The sequence below is a fragment of the Dromaius novaehollandiae genome, chromosome 5 (assembly GCF_036370855.1).
Source record: "Dromaius novaehollandiae isolate bDroNov1 chromosome 5, bDroNov1.hap1, whole genome shotgun sequence".
Lineage (NCBI taxonomy): Eukaryota > Metazoa > Chordata > Aves > Casuariiformes > Dromaiidae > Dromaius > Dromaius novaehollandiae.
This window is the reverse complement of record NC_088102.1, coordinates 42,120,120-42,139,588: the sequence shown is the minus strand read 5'-3', so window position 1 is coordinate 42,139,588 and position 19,469 is coordinate 42,120,120. Positions and strand designations below refer to the sequence as shown.

Sequence of the window (19,469 nt, the reverse complement as noted above, 5' to 3'; positions counted from 1 at the left end):
TATATCAATTAATTACAGGCTGTTTGAGCCCCTTACAGCAGCCATGTGCTCGTGCTAACCTCATTTAAGGGCCAAATCTTTAAGACACTACAATGTTCGTGTTCCATTGTCTTTCTTGGGAGTCAATGATGGTAATATGATGAGGTTCTCAGTTTTGTCTCTTCGTTTTTGACTAGATTTGATGCTTGGGGAAGTTTTGTTCCCTTTATAATGTGTCATATAGTTGCAACAATTTACAGGCCAATCCCACTGTATGGGATTAAGAGGATGAGAAACCACAGTGCAGGACATTTATTAAAGCTAGGAAAATAGCAGGCAGCTTTCTCCTTGAGAAAATTACTTCAAAAATTTTAATTAACAGAGTGCCGTTTATGGAGCAGAACAAAAGTGAGGATCTTCTGTGTGGGTTAAATGCTGACACAGAAAAAAATGTGAAAGCCCAAGGAATCAATGTAACTCAAATATAGAATGAAAATCTTTAAAGACATTGACTATTAAAATTTGACTATTAAGTTTTGATAATTAGAGCTGTTAACTATGATACTAGTTTTCAAAACAGTCAATTACCAAAACTGCTATATAATATATAAGGCAATGCATAATGCTTTGTGAATTTCCTACTTGAAATCCTCCCTTACATTGTCAATAAAATAATTATTTCTATATACTTGTTTTCATTAGCAAAACTACAGCAGAAAACAAGGAGGAGGCAGCAAGTGACTCCTCTAAGGTAACCTATGCTTACTCTGTAATTCTAGCATGAATAGTTTATAGAAAAGACATTTGATTCATTAGAATCACCTGTTCATGATTTCTTCTGGTAGTGTTCTTAAAAACAGCCAAACTGAAGGCCAGCCACACCTAAAATGCAACAGATAGCAATGACTTCATCTTTATCATGACCCCAAAATGAAATGATCTTTCTCTTTTCTATTGGAGCTTATTGCAGTGTGCTGTGGGCTTTCTAGCTACTCTTTCACAGGAGAGATGAATGTGGTTGAGGGTCCCACATCAGGTGTTCCTGTATGAATGTTCCATGTATGTATGTTCCTGTATAGATGATGCAACTTTTTCTTAGGCTAATCATTTTTCAGTGACTTTCAAAAAGGGCCTGGTATTCCAGACTGAGATACTTTGCCAAATTTGTAATTGAATTAAAGTTTATTTGTGTTGCAGGGGCTGCAGAAAACATCAGGTGGTAGATCTGGCTCTTATTTAGACTTTTTTCTTTTGTTCTTGATCTCTGTTCTTTAATTTGGAGTAGATGCATAACAGAGAGCTTCATGGTGATACTTGCTCATTTTCAAATTCCCTTTTCCTTGCAAAGATGATTTGAAAAGAAAGAGAACTGCTTTATAACCAGTCCAAAGATATGTTTTCACATATGTCCGTGCTTACTACTATTATAAGATTCTCTGTGAAAAAAGACCTGGTCCTGGCAGTGCATAAAGACACATACCATTTTTCTCAGTGGGCCGAATTGTGCCCATGATGTAATTTTAGTCTGCCGTTGAGCAGATGGCTGTTACTCTGCCGTGCTGTTATAAATGGCAGGAGCTATGCTGCCTGCAGCATACTTGCATCTGAACTCTGAGTTCTGCTGCAGAGTGTGCTTGCTCTGGGGCAGTCACACTGCTGGCCAGTCCATGCCCACTTACTCTGGTATAAAATTAGAAAAGTAGGAAAGACACTGCAAAAAGTTGGCATTTAAGGGCACAAGGCTTAAAATTTGAGGGAGGCTGAAAGTATCAGTTATGCAAGCAGGACTCTGGAGAGTCTACAGAGCTTATTTGTTGTCTGACTTACTGTTTGGGGGGGAGGGAGTTGGTTTCTCTTTGTATAGATTTTTCTGTGTGGTTCCAACATCTCCATTCATAAATCACATTGAATTTCATAAGTATGTTAAGAGTTCAGGAGATCGGTTATTACTTTTCTGCTGTCTTCTGCTGTAGCATAGTGCACTTGTCCTCCACTAGCATGTCAGTTCTTCAGTGTAACACTTCTGCAGCAGAACCCAAATTGCATTTTGGATTCATATATACTAGTCATATTTGGTAAATAATCAGTTAATCATGTATAAATCTCATGTGGGTAAAGATGTTTTTCTTAGAAATATATGGCCTGAGCAGTCGCATTTCCTAGGCTTATGCATTTTTGTTTATGTAGGAGAAACAAGAGGATCTAGGTCTCTGGCAAGAGAAATTTGGCAGATTTTTAGATATCAAAGCTCATGGTAAGTCTCAATCTTGTTCTGAAAACAGCTTTACTGCTTTGTGTATACCCATGTTCATTCATATTTCTGCCTGCTTTCTGTCTAGCTACTTAATGTTTACCAATACCTCTCTCTATCCTTCTTTTAAATTGCCTATCAGTTATCACTTATTGGTAACAAATTTGATGAAGGCACTGGAAATATCTGTTAGGTTTCTGTTCAGGAGGGAATGCATTAAATGTGACCCATTTCATCAGAGGGGAACGTGTCCCGTTCTTGACACAGCATAACCCTGTCTGGAGTGGCTGAATGGTATATAACTCATTCTTTTTTTAATATCAGCACAGTGTTGATTTCACCTGTAGCTTATTCTCATGACACATCAGAAATCATGATATCCAAGCATTAATAATTATTACAGAGAAATGCTTTTTTAAGTAGGGGAATACAAAAGGAAATACTGGGCAGGCTTGAGTGGCAATAATAATGATAAGGGTGGTATAGAAACCTGTAGGTTTCTAGCTCAAATACGGTTTAAATTAATAAAGACCAAAAGCAGAAGCATCTGCTGTCTGTCTGGTTGTGTTCTGCATGAACTGAGTTGGTTAACTCCATCTATTACCTTTATCATACAACCTTTTATAGCAACCCGCACTGCCTGGCAGCTGCAGTAGACACAGCAAAGTCTGAGAGAGCTTCCTCTTGATGGTGGGGGCTTCCTCAGTTTGCAGTCAAGACATGCAGGTGGAAGAAACTGTCACTGTTGTTGTTCACGCTGTGTCTGATAGGCTAGGCCAACATCATGGATTCACTGCCTTCTCTCTTTTGGGGGAATAAAGTCCGTTTGGTCAATTTCTGATCCAGAAGCCACTGCTGGTCAGTCTAGAGGATCTCTGATCACCTGCCAGAAGTTGCTCTGGATTCAGTAATGTGACAGGATTATTTCACTGGCAGAGGCACTTGTGCATGCTGCTCCACTGGCTGAGGCTGAAGAGAGGAGTGTTAGAAAACAGGCAACTGACTCTTAACAGCCATCCTGCTGTACTACTGTGCAGCACAGCTTGGCTTATAGGTAGTGGGATAGAGACAGGAGATAGTTTTAAGCAGTTTTACTGCATAATAAGGAAATGACCCACTATTACATGTTTTTTCCATTAAACTAATTCATTCTACCTTCTTAAGCAGATAGGAAGTACAGTATATAAGTAATATAATTAATGCATAAGTAATAATGAATGTGAACTTGAAAGTGTGAAACAGCTACTTACTAAAACTTTCAAAATTATTATTGTTTTTCATTACGGTTAGGTTGTTCTGCACTGTTACTTTCATCTAAGCCTGAGAATGGAACTCTGTGCTCTTGTCTTTTAATTTGTCTTTTTTTATTCCTATAGGCCCTAGTTCTGTAGGTGCGGACTTCTCTTTACATGGATTTGAGCATGTTTATGGAATACCACAACATACAGAAACACTCCTTCTCAAAAACACCAGGTAAAGAGGTGGCAGACTGCTAATAAAGGTATTATTTCTTTTGCAAAGAGCTATAACACTGTCTTCAGGATTTAATACAACAGCTTGAGATATGTATATCATATATAATGTATATTTTAGTTCAAAGATAGTAGCATGTTAAGTCATAGCCCCTGTCCCTGTGGACTGAACTGATCAGCTTCCCACTCTGTAGTTTCATGAATGGTCCTTTCTGATCTCTCTCAATTTTCCATGTTTTTTTCAGAATTGCAAAAGGAGTTACATTTAAACAGAAGATATGTTATTGAAACTTTAAAGAGCAGCTCCATTAGGACTTCATGTATTTTAAGGGGATAGAAGAGTTCAGGATTCGTAAGTTAGGGCCAAGAGCAAATGAGCAGTACTCTCACTGGCAGCAAAAATATTATTTGATTCAGTCAGCTAGGACCAAAGCAAAGAAGCAATAATCTAGGTTGTCTCCATTTCAGCTCTGGATGCTAAACAATAGACCACAGTACAGAATGTTCACTGAGTTCAGCAGAACTAAAGCTAAAATTGGCCTAGTGCAGGATGCTTACATATAACACGTCTGTTTGTTTGTTCTAGTGATGGTGATGCCTACCGGCTTTATAATTTGGATATCTTTGGCCATAAGATACATGACAAAATAGGCATTTATGGTTCAGTGCCCTTTCTCTTAGCCCACAAGCCTAACAGAACTTCTGGGATCTTCTGGCTGAACTCTTCAGAAACGCTGGTGGATATTAGCACAAAAGCAGTAGCTGAGGTGAGAGTTGCCCACGGACCACCGAATTTAATAGTGAAAGAAAGCACTCCAGGGCAGGGCCAGCAGGAGCATGACAGCATCATTGGAGATAAATCTTTTTCCTCCTAGCAAAGAGTTGTCAATCTCTTCTTCATTACTGCTGCATTTATTTTATTAAGTCTCTGAAAAGAACAAAATGGATTCTTTTAAATGGCAAGTTATAGGTTCTGTATCTTAACAGATGTACAAGGGAAGGCAGAGAGGAAATATGCAATGCTAGAGCAGAAAAGTTTGCACAAGTGGATGCAGCAGGCAGAAAAAAAGGCTGAGAAAAATCTTGATTACCTTTTCGGTTGAGGAATTTTTTGGAATTTTTAAGTTCTTGTCATTGCCACTCATTTCTCCTTAGCAGGCTCATTTTTCTGTGGAATGCAATTGACTTTCAAGAAACATAGAAAGAATTCAGGAGATGAGCTCACCACCTGAAGTGCAAATATATGAATTCTGCTAAAAATGAAATAGTGAAAAAAATCCTGCTTTATTCCAATACTCAATTATATGGTTAAAATTACTAGTTTTCTTTATTACTCCTGAATGATTTTAAAGTTCAGGCAGACAATGCATAGTTTCTAAGCAGGTTACAGAAAAGATTTTAATTACTATGTTCCTCATTATCCATTTTTTCTTATTAACTATAAATCTATATTTTTATATGCATTATGCAAGACAAAGGATTTGTGAAGGTTATATAATAAACTTTCAGTATGATATGTGTTACTGATAGAATTTTCTGAGTGTCCATCTTTGCTCTGTATCTTCATTGAACGAACATTTGATGGAGAGATTCAGCTTTAATTTGGTTCCCTTCAAAGCATGTGCCCTCCAGATCCACTGCAGAGACTGCTAAGCAGAGGGTACTGCCTCGAACTGATGTGCGCTGGATGTCAGAGAGTGGGATCATTGATGTTTTCCTGCTGATGGGACCCACCGCTTTTGATGTCTTCAAGCAGTTTGCACAACTGACAGGTACTAGCTCATGTAGTTGAAGAGAGAGTACGGCACATACACTGAGGAGATTCTCTGAGGAACATGCTGTATCAGAGAGTGGTTTAATGTTTACCTAGCCCATTGTGTGCGATAGGCCAGTTGCTCTGGGACTGCAGTTTGCAGAGCAAAGGCTGGTGCTCTATGACGATAGGCTTTCAGCCTTGTTTTTGCAGAATCTGCAGCTGGCCAAACTTTATTTGAGAAGCCAGCGTAGTTTTTCTGAAACTGCTCTGTTAGAGGAATAGAGGAAACACTGGGGATTAGAGCTCCTGGTCGTGATCAAGACAGGCTGTCATGATTAGAAAAGATTGAAGTCATGTAGTGATATGTCCTGTAGAGTAGAGAAAGGAGGAGGAGGACATGGTAGCTGTCCAGTGCGTCCGTTAGAGAAGGGAACAACAGTGCTATGGAAATATATGCCAGGAGAAGAAAAGAAGCAAGAGGCATGGAAAGAGGATAAAAAAATGGAGGCAAGAGGAGTAACATTTTATAAAAACAAAATTCTTCATATCCTAAAGGGAATGAAAAACTCAGAAATATCCCTGGTAGTTCTTTAGTGCGTTAGCAATGATTGTATTTCCTGCATACATGTTACGGAGAGGATGTGGTTCAGCTGAACAGGAATGGGAAGGTAAGTAGATCACGAAAGGATCTTGCCAAGCTGAAATGCACACTATGGAAAACTTCCTCGCCCCTGTTAGCATACACATATGTACGTATTTTCTAATTTTTAAAAATGTAGACAAGTGCAACTCCATGGTTCTTATACTGTGGCACCTGTGTGCCTGATTCACTGCTCAGGTTCAAGCAGTCACAAGAACTGCATTCTACGGAGCTTGATCTATTTAGTTGTTTGCATTCATGACAGTTAAACTCACCCATAATATTTTTACATTAGAGAAATTTAAAAAATAAAATTACAATAGTTACTAGAATAACTCTTCAGTGTTGTGGAGCAGCAAGTTCTTTTTCACCCTTACATTATCATTACAGCCCTCTCTGCTGCCTTTGGCTGTTGCCCCTATTGTAATGTTTGTTATGAGCTTATTTCTAGGGTTCAGTCACTTGGGTGTGAAAAATGTGCTCTAGACTCAAACTTAGGCCAGCATTCCTCTGCTGCAGACAGTTACATATTAATCATGGCTCTCCAGTTAACTTTTCTAGAGACTCTGGATAAAATCCTGAAGGGCTTTAACAGTGTTATCTTCATTCATACATTCTTCCTAGGCACTCAAGCGCTACCTCCCCTTTTTTCTCTGGGCTACCATCAGTGCCGCTGGAATTACGAGGATGAGCAAGATGTCAAGGCAGTAGACACTGGCTTTGATGAACATGACATTCCTTATGACGTGATATGGCTGGACATTGAGCACACGGATGGGAAGAGGTATTTTACCTGGGACAAGAAGAAGTTCCAGAACCCCAAAAGGATGCAGGAGCTTCTCAGGAAGAAAAAACGCAAGGTAAGTAATATAGCAGGAAGGAAGAAAATATTTCTTCGTAGTGTGAATATACCCAGTCTAGCTTTAAGCAAGGTAGTTCAAATATTGGAAACAGTTTAACTAGAATAGGATAAATTAGATTGTGCTGAAGTCTGTGATGCTTCCAGTATGCAAGATATTTCATTTAATCCAGCTCCTAGTGTCATTATAGTATTCTGTAGTTTGTTCTATGCCCTGACTATCAGGCTAGGCTTAACATGTGTGAAGTTCCATCTTACAAAAGCAGCCCCATGCTGTTCTTGGTAGATAGGAGAAAATTTTTCTACTTAACATTGTGAACTCTCCACACTGATAATTGCTATCCTTGCTTCAGCTTCTCTATTTATTAACAATACTTTTTTTTTCCTGCTTATATTAATTGGAATTTGTTCTTTACGTTGGTAGGATTGCTTACCATACACCTTTCTCTTACCGTAAAACCTTTTCTCTGGAATTACAGAGATATGAAAATGTACACATTTAAAATCTAAAAGTTGTAGAACTGCTGAGTGCTTGAATGTTTCGGCCAAAAGCCAACAGCCAGGGGAACTGTTGAAATAGCATGTAAATTTTGTAATCTGTTCGTAGAAGTTACAGTACTTTTTCAGCCTTGCAGCAGAGCAGTTAACGGCAGTAGAAGATAACACTGCAAAATACAGTACTTGGATTTTTTTAATTATTATTATTTTTATTTAGAAACTGTTGCTGATGTATGTTACACAAACTGAGATATATTTAAAAGTCTTAAGGCAAATGGTCTAAGGCAGGGACATCATTACAGAAGTCAGAAAAAAGTATATTTTCCCATTCACAGAATACAACAGTGAATTAAATAGTGTTTTTAGGGGGTTGGGGTACGTGCTTTCCTCTGAAGCAATGTTTTCTTGCCCTAATTTTAGAGGGCTAAGCATGAATTCATGTCCTTGTAAATTCAGCTGTTTTACATAGGTATAGTACAGTATACACAAGCACTGGTAACTGCTTTCTAAAATTAGTGACAGAGCTTCTTTACCTGAAATGATCTCTTCATCTGCCTTTTATCAGATGTGAACTTTTACTGGAGTACTCAGTACAGTTGATGCTAATGATGCATTTCATTTTCTTATCCTGGCAGCTTGTCGTCATTGTAGATCCACACATTAAGGTTGATCCCACATACACCCTGTATTCACAGGGCAAAGACAAGGGATATTTTGTGAAAGACAGGAATGGGCAAGATTTTGAGGGCATCTGTTGGCCAGGTAAAGAGCCCTTCGGTCTCTATATTTCAAGTTGTTTATTTTTGTTCTAATTTTTTGTTCTAATTTGTTTTGTTCTAATTGTTTCAGCTGTACTACTTACTTTGCTAGGTCCGTTGGCTCTGCAGATAATCCCAGTGTCTAGAGCTAGAAAAGCTGGATTTGTTGAGTATAGCAGCCATACGTCCTCCCCAGCTCATCTTGGGTAACGAAAATCAAGTCTAGTCTGTTGCAGTGAACAGAGTTGGTATAAGCTGGATGAAATTAAATGAACCATGATACTGATGATACATGACTTTGATTGAGTGATAATACAATGATCCTGTATGTTATTTTTCACGAGGAGATCTCGAAGTGCTTTACAAAGGAGGTTGCTCCCTGTACTACAACTTCTAGTAGTATGGCAGTGTTTAAATATTACCATTTTAATCTGCATGTGCATATGTACGAGCATGGAACTACAACTGCAGATCTCTCGTGGGGCTCAGGACATAGTTATTGAGCTTCCAAGTGGCGTTTTCCTGTCTGAGCTCAGAATACTAGGGATTCTGCTCCGCCTTGGCTTCCTGTTCACGTCTGAGCATACTTCAAATTTCTGTCAAACATCCTTAAACTACACTGAGCTTCAGACTTCCAGAGTCCGTTTGTTGGTCTGTGGAGCATGGGGAGGGGTATACTGAGTTCCATGTTGGCTTAAAATTTGTCCCTGAGCTTTTGTCTCAGAAGCAATAGTAGGCACATCATTGCTGCCCATTGTGGAAAGCATCCTATCTCTTGGCAACTGTATTTAGATGCGAAGACAATGCACACTCTTAAAATCAGGTAAATAATTAGGATCTCCTGAATGTGCAGGTTCTTCTTGTTACCTGGATTTCACCAATCCTGAAGTACGAAAATGGTATGCAGATCAGTTTGCCTTCAAAACATACAAGGTTTGTATTTATTTGCTCTGATCTAAACATCCCAGAAAGTTAAAATGGGGAAAAGAGAGAAAGAGAGAAGATAAACTACTGGCTAAGCAAGTTGCTGGCTGTTGTAGTTGTATTATCATAATGTAGAAGAAAATATCTTGATAAGCTGAAGTACTACAGAAGGATTTTCTCCGTGGCCTTGTCTACACTAAGAAAGTTTTAACCCATGCTCCACCACTGAAACTGTTCACTTAGTCATAGCAGTAAAATGGGCAGAGCGCAGGCATTTTAGCAACTCATCATCCAACACAGCTGCCCCATTTCCAGCTTTTACTACCTTGACAGTACATAGTGAGTGAAGTGGGAGCAAGGGATGTGAGAGATTTCGTAGCTGTTTCCATCTCAGTGACCTCTGAAATGAATCCGCTGAGGTGTCGGAGGCAACGTTGCAGTCCTCGTGATCACTTCACCTTGACCTTCCTTCCATCTTCACCTTCTTTCCAGCATTCCCACCCACTCCTGAAAGTGCCTGGCTGAACACTGCCAGAAATCTCCAATTTTCTTCCCCATATTGAAGTCCTGCTTTGCAGTAGAGGTTGTTAAAATCACTCCCCTGGTGTATCAGCTGACATTTCCCACACTGCTTTTCTTGTCCAGTTTTTCCCTTCTGGCCTTTTCTGATTTTTCCTCATGGCTTTTTAATACTTCTCTTTTGATCTTCCCTGCCTTTTCACACTCACCAGAAGGTAGGAATAGCAGGCAGCTTTGCTGAGCTTTGTTAGAATTGCAAAAATCAAATGATTTTGTGGGCTGCCGTTCTGGACAGAAGGGCCACCAAGAGAGATGGGAGGAATGACTGGCAGCTTTCAAGGGGCCACAGGAGTGTAATTACCGTGTCCTGCTTGGCTGCTGCTGCTCCTACTCATAGCCCAGGCTGGCTTGCCACCCACTAGAGATGAACACACTATGTCATGCAAGCGGGTTTGTTATGTCCTGATTGCAACCCTGTGTCATAGGGGTCAACTAATATCCTCTTTGTGTGGAATGACATGAATGAGCCTTCAGTCTTCAGAGGGGCAGAGCTAACAATGCAGAAGGATGCTGTGCACTACAGCAGCTGGGAGCACCGGGAAGTTCACAACCTATATGGATTCTACCAGGTAGAGTGTCTGGAGACACAAACCAGTAGTTATCTTCATGTGTTGTATCTATTGTGGTGAGGATTGTGTTTACACAGCAGTAGACATTGCACAGTCTCCATCAGGGATTGAAAGTCTGTTGTGCTGGTACTCAATTTGAAATAAACTTTTCTGTGACTGATCAGAAGACAACACAAAAACATTCTGTGCTTCTCTGATGTAACAGTGTAATGTTGTTAACCGTAATTTATTAACTGTAATGAGTAATTTATTTTATTTTGTTCAAACTTATCCTAGTAAGAATGTGTTCCTTTAATAATACCTATTATTTGTGGATACAGATTTCTTAATTTTCCTACCTTGGAGGGGCTAAAAAGGAAGTGCAGCAAATAACCTAATTAGAGAGTTTGTCTCCCTGATTTTTATCATCGTGATTTTCAGCAAATGGCAACTGCAGATGGACTCATCAAACGTTCTTTGGGAAAAGAGAGACCATTTGTCCTCACACGATCTTTCTTTGCTGGATCACAGAAGTATGGTAAGCAAGAACTAGCTGCACGCCTTCTCTACTGTTTTGTTTTATTAATCTGCATATCATAAATATGTACGAGGGCAGAAACTATGTTTCAGATACTTAAATGGCTAGCTCATAAGCATGCAACTCATTCAAAATCTCAGGAAAGACTGGCAGAATGTGTACAAGTTAAAGGCAGAATAACAACCTGTGCCCTGTGACACATCACCACCAGCTTTTACTGCATATTTCAGGAGCACGTTGCATGAAATAAAATAGTTGAAATGAACAGTAGTTCACCACCATTCTTCTCTTTTTCCTTAACTGCAAACATAAGCTGACCTGTACACACAACTTCACTGTGTAATCCCAAAACTGGGTATTTCCAGGGGCAGTGTGGACTGGAGACAACACAGCAGAGTGGGAATACTTGAAAATCTCCATTCCGATGCTGCTCACCATCAGCATAGCAGGGATTTCATTCTGTGGAGGTAAGGTGTTTATCTGTAGTTCCTCACTCTGAATAGACCACCGGTTCCACCAAGTTTGTATCCCAAGGTAGGCTTCAACACAGATGGTGAAAAGCTCTGACACGCCAGTGCCTTTCCAGACAGTTTCACAGATTAGTCTAGTTTCAGAAGCCAACAACCTGGCTCCTTTCTCCGCTAAGTCTTTTGTAGTGCTTGTGTCTCACCTGAAGCCAGGATCCCCAGGTGGTGTTCCATAGTATCACTGTGACAGTGGTCTGTCTGAGCCTGCCAAAGCTCTCTGACAATTTCATTAAAAGATAACTTGTTAAACCAATTTTCTGCTCTTGTTTGGACAAACAGCTGCCCAACAGCAGGACCACAAGTGCCCCATGAATTGCATGGATTTTTTGCTGGGAATGTTTGTTAAAGGGGAACTTAATGTTTTTTTCAAAGTAATTTCCAAAAATGTGTATTCTTTTTTGTCTGCACAATATCTAGCTGACGTGGGAGGGTTTATTGGAGATCCAGAACCAGAATTACTTGTTCGTTGGTATCAGGCTGGAGCCTACCAGCCTTTCTTCAGAGGTCATTCTAACATGGAGAGTAAAAGGCGAGAACCGTGGCTCTTTGGAGAGAAGAACACCCGGATCATCAGGGAAGCCATTAGTGAGCGCTACATCCTCCTGCCCTACTTATATACACTGTTCTATCGGGCACATACAGCAGCTGAACCGGTTATGAGGTAAGAGGTTGGCCAGGAAGTTTAGTGATTATCTTCAGGAAGTCATTTGGAGGAGGAAAGTTAAATTACTATCTGTTACTTTCATGATTACTATTGAAATATTTAAAAACAGACACAAAAATGACTGAATTCTATTTTCTTGCTTTCTGCAATCCTCAGTAGGATTCCTGCAGGAAAATTACATATACTTTTTTCAAATGCGGTTTGGAATGCACTGATTCAATAAACATTGCACACATACAATCTCAGACGTGTTTAAAGTAGTAGAATCCAAACTTCTCCTCATAATAAAGAATTTTATCCAATATTATGACCCACATTTCAACAGTGCTAACACACTCTGAACTTGCTGACCTAAAAGCATAAAAGTCATTTTTTGCCCCATGTGCAAATATTTATTACTGAAATGTTACTGTTATAAAAGCTTATTTCATATTGTTAGCTTGATGATTTGTCTTTGCAGAATTTCATATTGTTATTCCTTTAGTAGAAAATCTAATAATCTAGAGCAGAAGTAAAATTAGAAAATGAACTTTCTGCTGCTTTCTAACCTCTAAAAATGTGTCTCAGGGGAATTGAATGCAACAGTCCTTTCAGAAAAAGATGAATGTCACCAGTCTCCCTGGTATTGCTGTGTCTTTGAGGTTGCCCTAGACCTGTCCTTTTGCACCATACTTATCTTTACTCATTGTTGTGCAAATACACAATGCATCTCTCAAGTTTTAAGCAAGATAAGCCAGCTCTTTCTGAAGGCAGAATTTGTGGGCTGAATTGTGAATATGATTTGCATTACAGATATAGTGTGAGTATCTGTCTGCACATTTATAGGTGCAGATGCCCCTGATGTATACACTGACACACAGAGTGGGCTTCTGTCTTTCTGGAAATGAAGCCTACATTGACCCACAAGGTTAAATAAAGCCAAGATTATGTTGAATTTTCTGCAACAGAGAGAAAGCATGGTATTTTACTTACTGAGACAAACAGAGTGGAAAATGTGCCTCATTAGCAAGCAAATTAATAGCAGAGCTGCAGTAAACAACTGGATGCCTGTGAGAGAGCAGGTGGGCAAGGCTTTGTTTGTAACAAAACCCAGCAAATTGCTGCAGACCCTATCTCTGTTAGAATGAGCTATTATTGTCGTAAACTGTTAAACTGAAAAATACAAGGCCTGTTCTGTAACCAGATGGTTATTGCACTACCCTTTTTTGAGAAAGACTAAAATTCAACTTTTGGTGCATGTTTTTCAGTCCATGACCAAGAGGAGACAGCTGCTGTAAAAGCAGAAATGATCTGCTGAGAGCAGGAAGGACTGTCCCTCCGGGACTAGCCGATCAAAGCAGCACCGCTGATAGACTGTGATGGAAAGGGTCATCCATCTCTCCTTTGCTAGAAGAAAGGTAGATGTAGTGCAAGTTTGTAAGGAAGAAGGCAAGAGGAAAGTAAGTGGGACTTCAGGAGGCCAAACCACAAGTATATTGGATTGTGTTAACCAACATTGCATTAGGACCTGTCATCAGTGACTTAACATAGGCCATTCAAGGCACAGATAAGGACCCTGCCTAGTCGTCAACTCTTGGTAGCTGTGCCTTGTTAGACAGGGAGAAAATGGAGCCTGAAAAGGCCTTAAACAGCTTGATGGGAGAGGAGAAACTAACTAAATTCCACTATCTTGCTTTCCACAGGCCTCTCTGGATAGAGTTTCCAGGGAAAATAGACACTTTTGGTGTGGAAAATGAGTACATGCTGGGTAAGTAGGTGATTTCTCATTGTCTGGAATTTGAGTTAAACATTTTTGAGGTTAAAGTGTCACATGACAAAAAGAAAACACAAAAACTCTGTCCAAGATTTTTAAAAGTGATGTTGTTACTGAATGCTGAACTTGAGACCTCTTTAAAAGACCTGGTTGTCACAGATGAATTCACAGCTTTGAAAATTGGAGTCATCTGAGATGCAAAAATTGAGGTGAATCTCACTAGTCAGTTTTCAAAAACACAGCCATTATTTTGACCTGAAAGATGGAAATTCGCTGTAGCAGCTAATACTACAGTCTGCTTCAGAAATGACGGCAGAAACAACTACCATCCAAAGCTGATCGATTTTTACTCTGATATGGCTGGCTGCTAAAGTCAGTGCTTTCAGAAATTAAGCTCAGGAGATGAGTGTGTTTGTATGATGCACATTCAACTTTCAAGGGAAGAAATAAGGTGGGGGAACAGTTCTTTTCTTTTTTTTTCCTGTTATCTATGGGTTCAAGAGTGCAGTCTAGAACTTTCAAATGAAGGAACATTTACTTTTCGTGCACAAGTCTGACCAAGGTGATCAGGAGAGAGTAGTAAACCCAAGTGGGGGAAGCAAGACATCAGAAGACTATGGAAGTTCAGCCTGCATCACTGATGGGCAAGAAGGAGAGAAGTTTCTCAAAGTGAATATTGTACTATGCAGTCTGTATACATTAATGTATTTTTAGGAGTAAAGTGTAACTATCCCCAATAGTGCAATATGCTTAAGCAGAATCTGTTTGACAAGGGCAGTACCTTCTTCCACTGTTTTGTTCAACCAAAGAGCACAGCAGGAATTCATCTCTCAGACTGTGAGGGACCCAGGAGTGCCTTCAAGCTGCATCCTGATGCCAAACGGAGAGAGACGCAAGCAGCCATCAGCTCCTTACATGTGTCTTCATTTCCAGCAGGAAGTGAATATAAGTACATGGCATGGCCTAGGCAACTCCCCAGAGAGGCTATGGGAGGTTGATAACCCCAGGGAACATCAGAGCACACAGCTACCAACTCTGCTGAGATGCAGCCTTAAGGACCACAGCAGTCACTCATTGCCATGTGTGTTTTTCTCCAGGAAATGCTTTGCTGGTGCATCCGGTCACTGAGCGAGAGGCCAGGACAGTGAGTGTTCTGCTTCCTGGGTCAGAGGAGGTGAGGTTGAGTAAGAAGCTGCTCAGCTGTTCAACCAAAGAAATATTTTATACTGCAGTCCCCCAGCTCCCCACCTCATGACTGCTAAGAAGTGGTGCTGCCACTGTCATACAGTGGTGATAGCTGTCCTGTGCCCATTGTAGTCCACTGCTCTGGACCCTTCTTCCATCTTGGTACCTCATACAGTTGGCTCACGGAAGACTTGCTTTCTTGTTTTTCCAAGAGCTGCTGCACAGATCTCAGGTCTCCCCTAATTTTAAGTCTCCCCTCAAGATTCACTGCTTCTCTTGCAATGCCAAAAGAACACCACACTAAATTGTCAATTCCTTTCTTTCATGTATTTCTCTTAGGGTTAAACTTCTCTTTTACATGGAGGAAAAGGAATCTTTGAAGGGAAGTTCATAGGGAAACCAGAGGGAAGCTGGGAAATTATAACAAAGAAATACAAGCCTCAGTAGCGTGGGGCGCACGTAGGAAACACTTTGATGTGTAGAGATCAGTTTCTCTCTGAAGTCAAGTTTTCATCCACAGGATGGCACTGCGATCCACTCCTAAACAGAGCATTTTGTTTCAGCAGCTGAGAGGTGGAGGAATCTGGGAATATATTTCCTAAGGAAAAGTTTGAGATTCAGCTCTAGAGACAAATGAAAGACAGCAGCAAAGTGGAGTGTGAAAGCCTTGTGACTCTACTAATGCACCCGAGGACACTTAACAGTTCTTTTATCAATATAACGGAGAAAGAGACTAAGTTCTCCAGACAAGCTAAGAAAAGTAGTTTTTTCACCATCTTTGTAGAAATTCACTGCCTGGCACCCCTAAAGCAGCTAAATCTGGTGACGACTGTGGTACAGTGGAAGTTGCAGATGTTGCCTTTTTTGTGACCTGTTTTAGCAGCATAATTGTTAGTTTTCATTTCAGTATCAATAAGCTTATTCTGTAACTTACCTTTCTTTTTTTTGTTATTATTTTCTTGTTGTTGCTATGTCATTGTTTGGCACCTCCAGATGCTTTAAAACATACAAGATGTATGCAAACTGTAGAAAAAAGCAGCCTAATTTTGTGATTCAGGAATGACAATTTATTCTTTCTCTCGAGAATGTCTGTGGACTTAAAAAGTAAATGCAACTTCTTGCACCTCAAATAAGTTGGTAGGAATAGTGAGAGTACAAGATGGAGCGAAAGAGTAACTGCCCCCCTGCAGAGGGAACAGATCATTCCATAGGTGTGTTGAGCTCATTCTGTTCTTCATTTTTTCCTAGATTTGGTATGATTTCAGAAAATTTAAACGAATGGAAGCTGCAGGCACTCTGAAGATCCCAGTTACACTGGAGAACGTATGCTTTTATTTTAAAAACACTACTTTCATTGAGCTGAAAAAATAAAATAGGCTCTTTTGTAAAGCACTCAAAATCTGAAAAGTGACATTTCAGTTTCCTTGTAGTAATATAAAACAGCTTTTGTAGAGAGGAAAAGTCTCTGTGTTAACTTCAGACAAAACCATTCTAAAACTGAAAACTGATGCTATGAGCAGAGCACAGACAGCTGGAAGAAGGGTTAATTATGGTAAAAATGAATTCCAGTGACATCCTGCCCTACCTCTTAGTGACCTGTTAGGGCCTGTCTAGACACAGAAATTATGGCACACTAAGCCTGGGTATATATTTCTACTAAATTGCACTAATTACCCAGCAGATTTAGGATGAGGTAGTTTTCTCTTCTCTTCTCTTCTCTTCTCTTCTCTTCTCTTCTCTTCTCTTCTCTTCTCTTCTCTTCTCTTCTCTTCTCTTCTCTTCTCTTCTCTTCTCTTCTCTTTTTTTCTCTTTTCTTTTTTTCAAAATACAGTGCAAAATCTTTCAAAAATGCTTATAGAGACATATCTGCATAAAGTAATTGCAGCTGAGTGAATTTGGGCATGTATCACATTCTAGATAATCTGCGCTGCTTTTTGTGTGGATAAACTTCAGCATGCATTCAGAACAACTCTGTAGAAAAGGGTAATAAGCAATCTTGTATTAACTGAGCACAAAAAGGTTCCACATTAGGAGTCTACCAGTCTGCAGTGGCAATATTTGATCAAAATGCTTGAAGTAAAATAAGTTTTTCAATGTGCTTAGCAATTGAGAAGCTCCCCTGGGCCATCTGATATTGTTGGCTTTGCTATGGCAGACCCACTCGTTTAAGATAGTTAGCCAGATGGACCTAGGATCTCACTGCATGTACATTATAACAACTGTTGTACCTCAGGAAACCACCCTCCCAAAATCCTCTCTCCTTTGTTGTTAGAGCGGGACACTAATGTGTCCTGGTAGCAGAGAAGTGAGGTATTGTAAGGGCGACCCAAGAGAGGTGCTTTGGCTTGAACACATACAGGAAGTTAACTACTATTCCCATTGTTAGCCGAATAGTTTTCCTTACATACTCGCAGTAAAAGTTCATTTCTGAGATTTGATAAGAAAAAGCTGTAGTTTTCCTATCAAGTAAGTTAAAATTGTATGATCAGCTTATATGAACTTTTCTACTCTGGTTTTGTTATTGGCAGATTCCTGTGTTCCAGCGTGGGGGGACTGTGATACCTCTGAAGACCAGAGCTGGAAAATCCACTGAATGGATGATAGATATTTCTTACGAACTCCGTGTGGCCCTGGACGCAGAGGTACTCTGAGACAACCTTTCTTTTACAATGTTGTCTTTTATCCCATCCATCCCTTTTAGGTCCTTGCTGCCTGTTCGATCAGCACAGTGGCATCTGTGCTTGAACGGCCTGTGACTCTTCTTCATTCCCTCTACCTGGTGTCCCACCATACTCCCACCATTCCTTCAGAGTGAGACTGAGTGTAGCACAGGCAAAACATTTTCTGACCTTTCCCAGCTCCCCTCTAGTCCCTTGGAGGAAGGAGCAGAGAACAGGTAGGCCACACACTTCCTCTCCAAGTCAGAAAGAGAACTTCCCACAACTATCCTTCCAACAAAAGAGGTGTCACCTGGCACACACATCAGTTTACAAAATCAGAATGTCCAAGTGTCCAGAGTGCTTTCAGAGCTGGACTCCCTGAGCCTTCCAGAGATTCAAGTTGCTAAGAAAACAAACCTTCACTATAAAACATTAACATGTAGTGAGACTTACTATTTTCAGTTTCATTGTCCAACACTAGAAGCTCCTGTTAATTTGGACTCCATCTGGTGTGTTTCACAGGGCTATGCAAAAGGTGAACTCTACCTAGATGATGGGCATTCATTCCAGTACCTCCACGAGAAGCAGTTCCTGCACCGGAAATTCACTTTCCAAAAGCAGGTTCTCTCTTCCAGGTAACAGCAACCAATGCAGACCCAAAAGCCACCCAACACACTACCATTGGAAATGCCTTTTCTAGTTCATTAGACCTCCTTACAAATGTAGAAGCATTAGTCTCATCCATTGCTAGTGAAGACCCAGAGCAGGCAGAATCCCTCATAAAACTGCATAGGTGAAGTGATGCTCTGCATAAGTCTAGATACAGCAACACTTGAAATGCGGAGTTGTCTAATATTGTTTTGATCTACTCAGATTTACAGATCTACTCAAATAAATACAAAGAAAGTCATCAGCAAGAATAAAATATATTGGAGAAACAAAGGATGATAAAGTGGGAGGTTTGCAAATAGGCAACACCTAGAGTGTTTGTATCTTCTAAGCTATAGGAACCATAAACAGACACCATTACATACAGTCTGAAAATCATCAGCAAATGCATCATATATCTTATCATGTTAAAATATGTGAGAGGAAGCACAAGGAGACATCCTGCAAAGGTTGAGCAAAACAACTAAAAGCCCAAAATACCCTGCTACTTGTAAGGAAAGAGATTTCAAATATATCACCACTACAGTTTTACTAGTGAGGTCTGTTGCCTGTGGGGCTGTTCAGTTCATAAGTAATGAATTTACAAGTATTTCATTATTCTTTCAGGCTTCGAAAATACTCAGTAATTGGTTCTCAAACTACAAAATTTAGCACAGAGCAAAACTGTAGATTAGTTTGGATAGTGTAGCTAAAAGTATGCTTCACATCCCTTTATCTGGCAAGACTGTAAAATATGAAAAACTTAAAAAATTCAGGAGGGAGGTGAAAGATATTTCTAAATACTAGCAAATCTGCAGTTTATCTTTTTGAGTCAAATATAACATTCTGTTCTCTCCAAAATGAACATTTTTATTTTGGATCTAAGCTTTTTTTTAGAGCTTTTTAATTAAAAATAAATACTTGAAATTAAATTAGTTTCAAAATGAATGATAATTGTGATACAAACCGAAAGGTCTCACTTGAAAAATGTTAAAATTAGACAGCTTTACATTTGTGTTCAGAAAGGGATTTTCACACTACCATTTGGCAAAACCCCAGAACCTTTCTGGTTGTTAAAGCTACATTTTTTTATCACAAGATGCCTTGGAAAACTTTTCTTCCCCCCTCTAATTTCGTAAAGTCTGCTATACAAAAAAAATCAGCTGATAATGGGAGAAAATTATATCTGTTTCAGGAGAAAGGTAAATAGAGAAAAGAAACAGTACTGGG

The 19,469-nt window shown here is 39.7% G+C and overlaps 1 protein-coding gene across 5 annotated transcripts in view; it reads left to right on the top strand.

Moving 5' to 3' along the window:
• The window catches only part of GANC (glucosidase alpha, neutral C), a 29,059-nt gene that overhangs the window by 6,257 nt on the left and 3,333 nt on the right, over positions 1 to 19,469 (top strand). For 3 of the 5 annotated variants that reach the window (XM_026095617.2, XM_026095616.2, XM_026095618.2), the window contains 17 exons: positions 682 to 730; positions 2,167 to 2,233; positions 3,607 to 3,703; positions 4,289 to 4,469; positions 5,321 to 5,474; positions 6,723 to 6,958; positions 8,091 to 8,217; positions 9,067 to 9,146; positions 10,142 to 10,285; positions 10,706 to 10,802; positions 11,168 to 11,269; positions 11,747 to 11,990; positions 13,676 to 13,740; positions 14,844 to 14,920; positions 16,180 to 16,254; positions 17,460 to 17,573; positions 18,114 to 18,226. In XM_026095617.2, the coding sequence (XP_025951402.1) occupies positions 682 to 730; positions 2,167 to 2,233; positions 3,607 to 3,703; positions 4,289 to 4,469; positions 5,321 to 5,474; positions 6,723 to 6,958; positions 8,091 to 8,217; positions 9,067 to 9,146; positions 10,142 to 10,285; positions 10,706 to 10,802; positions 11,168 to 11,269; positions 11,747 to 11,990; positions 13,676 to 13,740; positions 14,844 to 14,920; positions 16,180 to 16,254; positions 17,460 to 17,573; positions 18,114 to 18,226 (2,022 nt within the window). Of the gene's footprint in view, positions 1 to 681; positions 731 to 2,166; positions 2,234 to 3,606; positions 3,704 to 4,288; positions 4,470 to 5,320; positions 5,475 to 6,722; positions 6,959 to 8,090; positions 8,218 to 9,066; positions 9,147 to 10,141; positions 10,286 to 10,705; positions 10,803 to 11,167; positions 11,270 to 11,746; positions 11,991 to 13,675; positions 13,741 to 14,843; positions 14,921 to 15,451; positions 15,641 to 16,179; positions 16,255 to 17,459; positions 17,574 to 18,113; positions 18,227 to 19,469 lie in introns of those variants that run through there. The other 2 variants (XR_010389408.1, XM_026095619.2) reach the window with 2 other exon arrangements.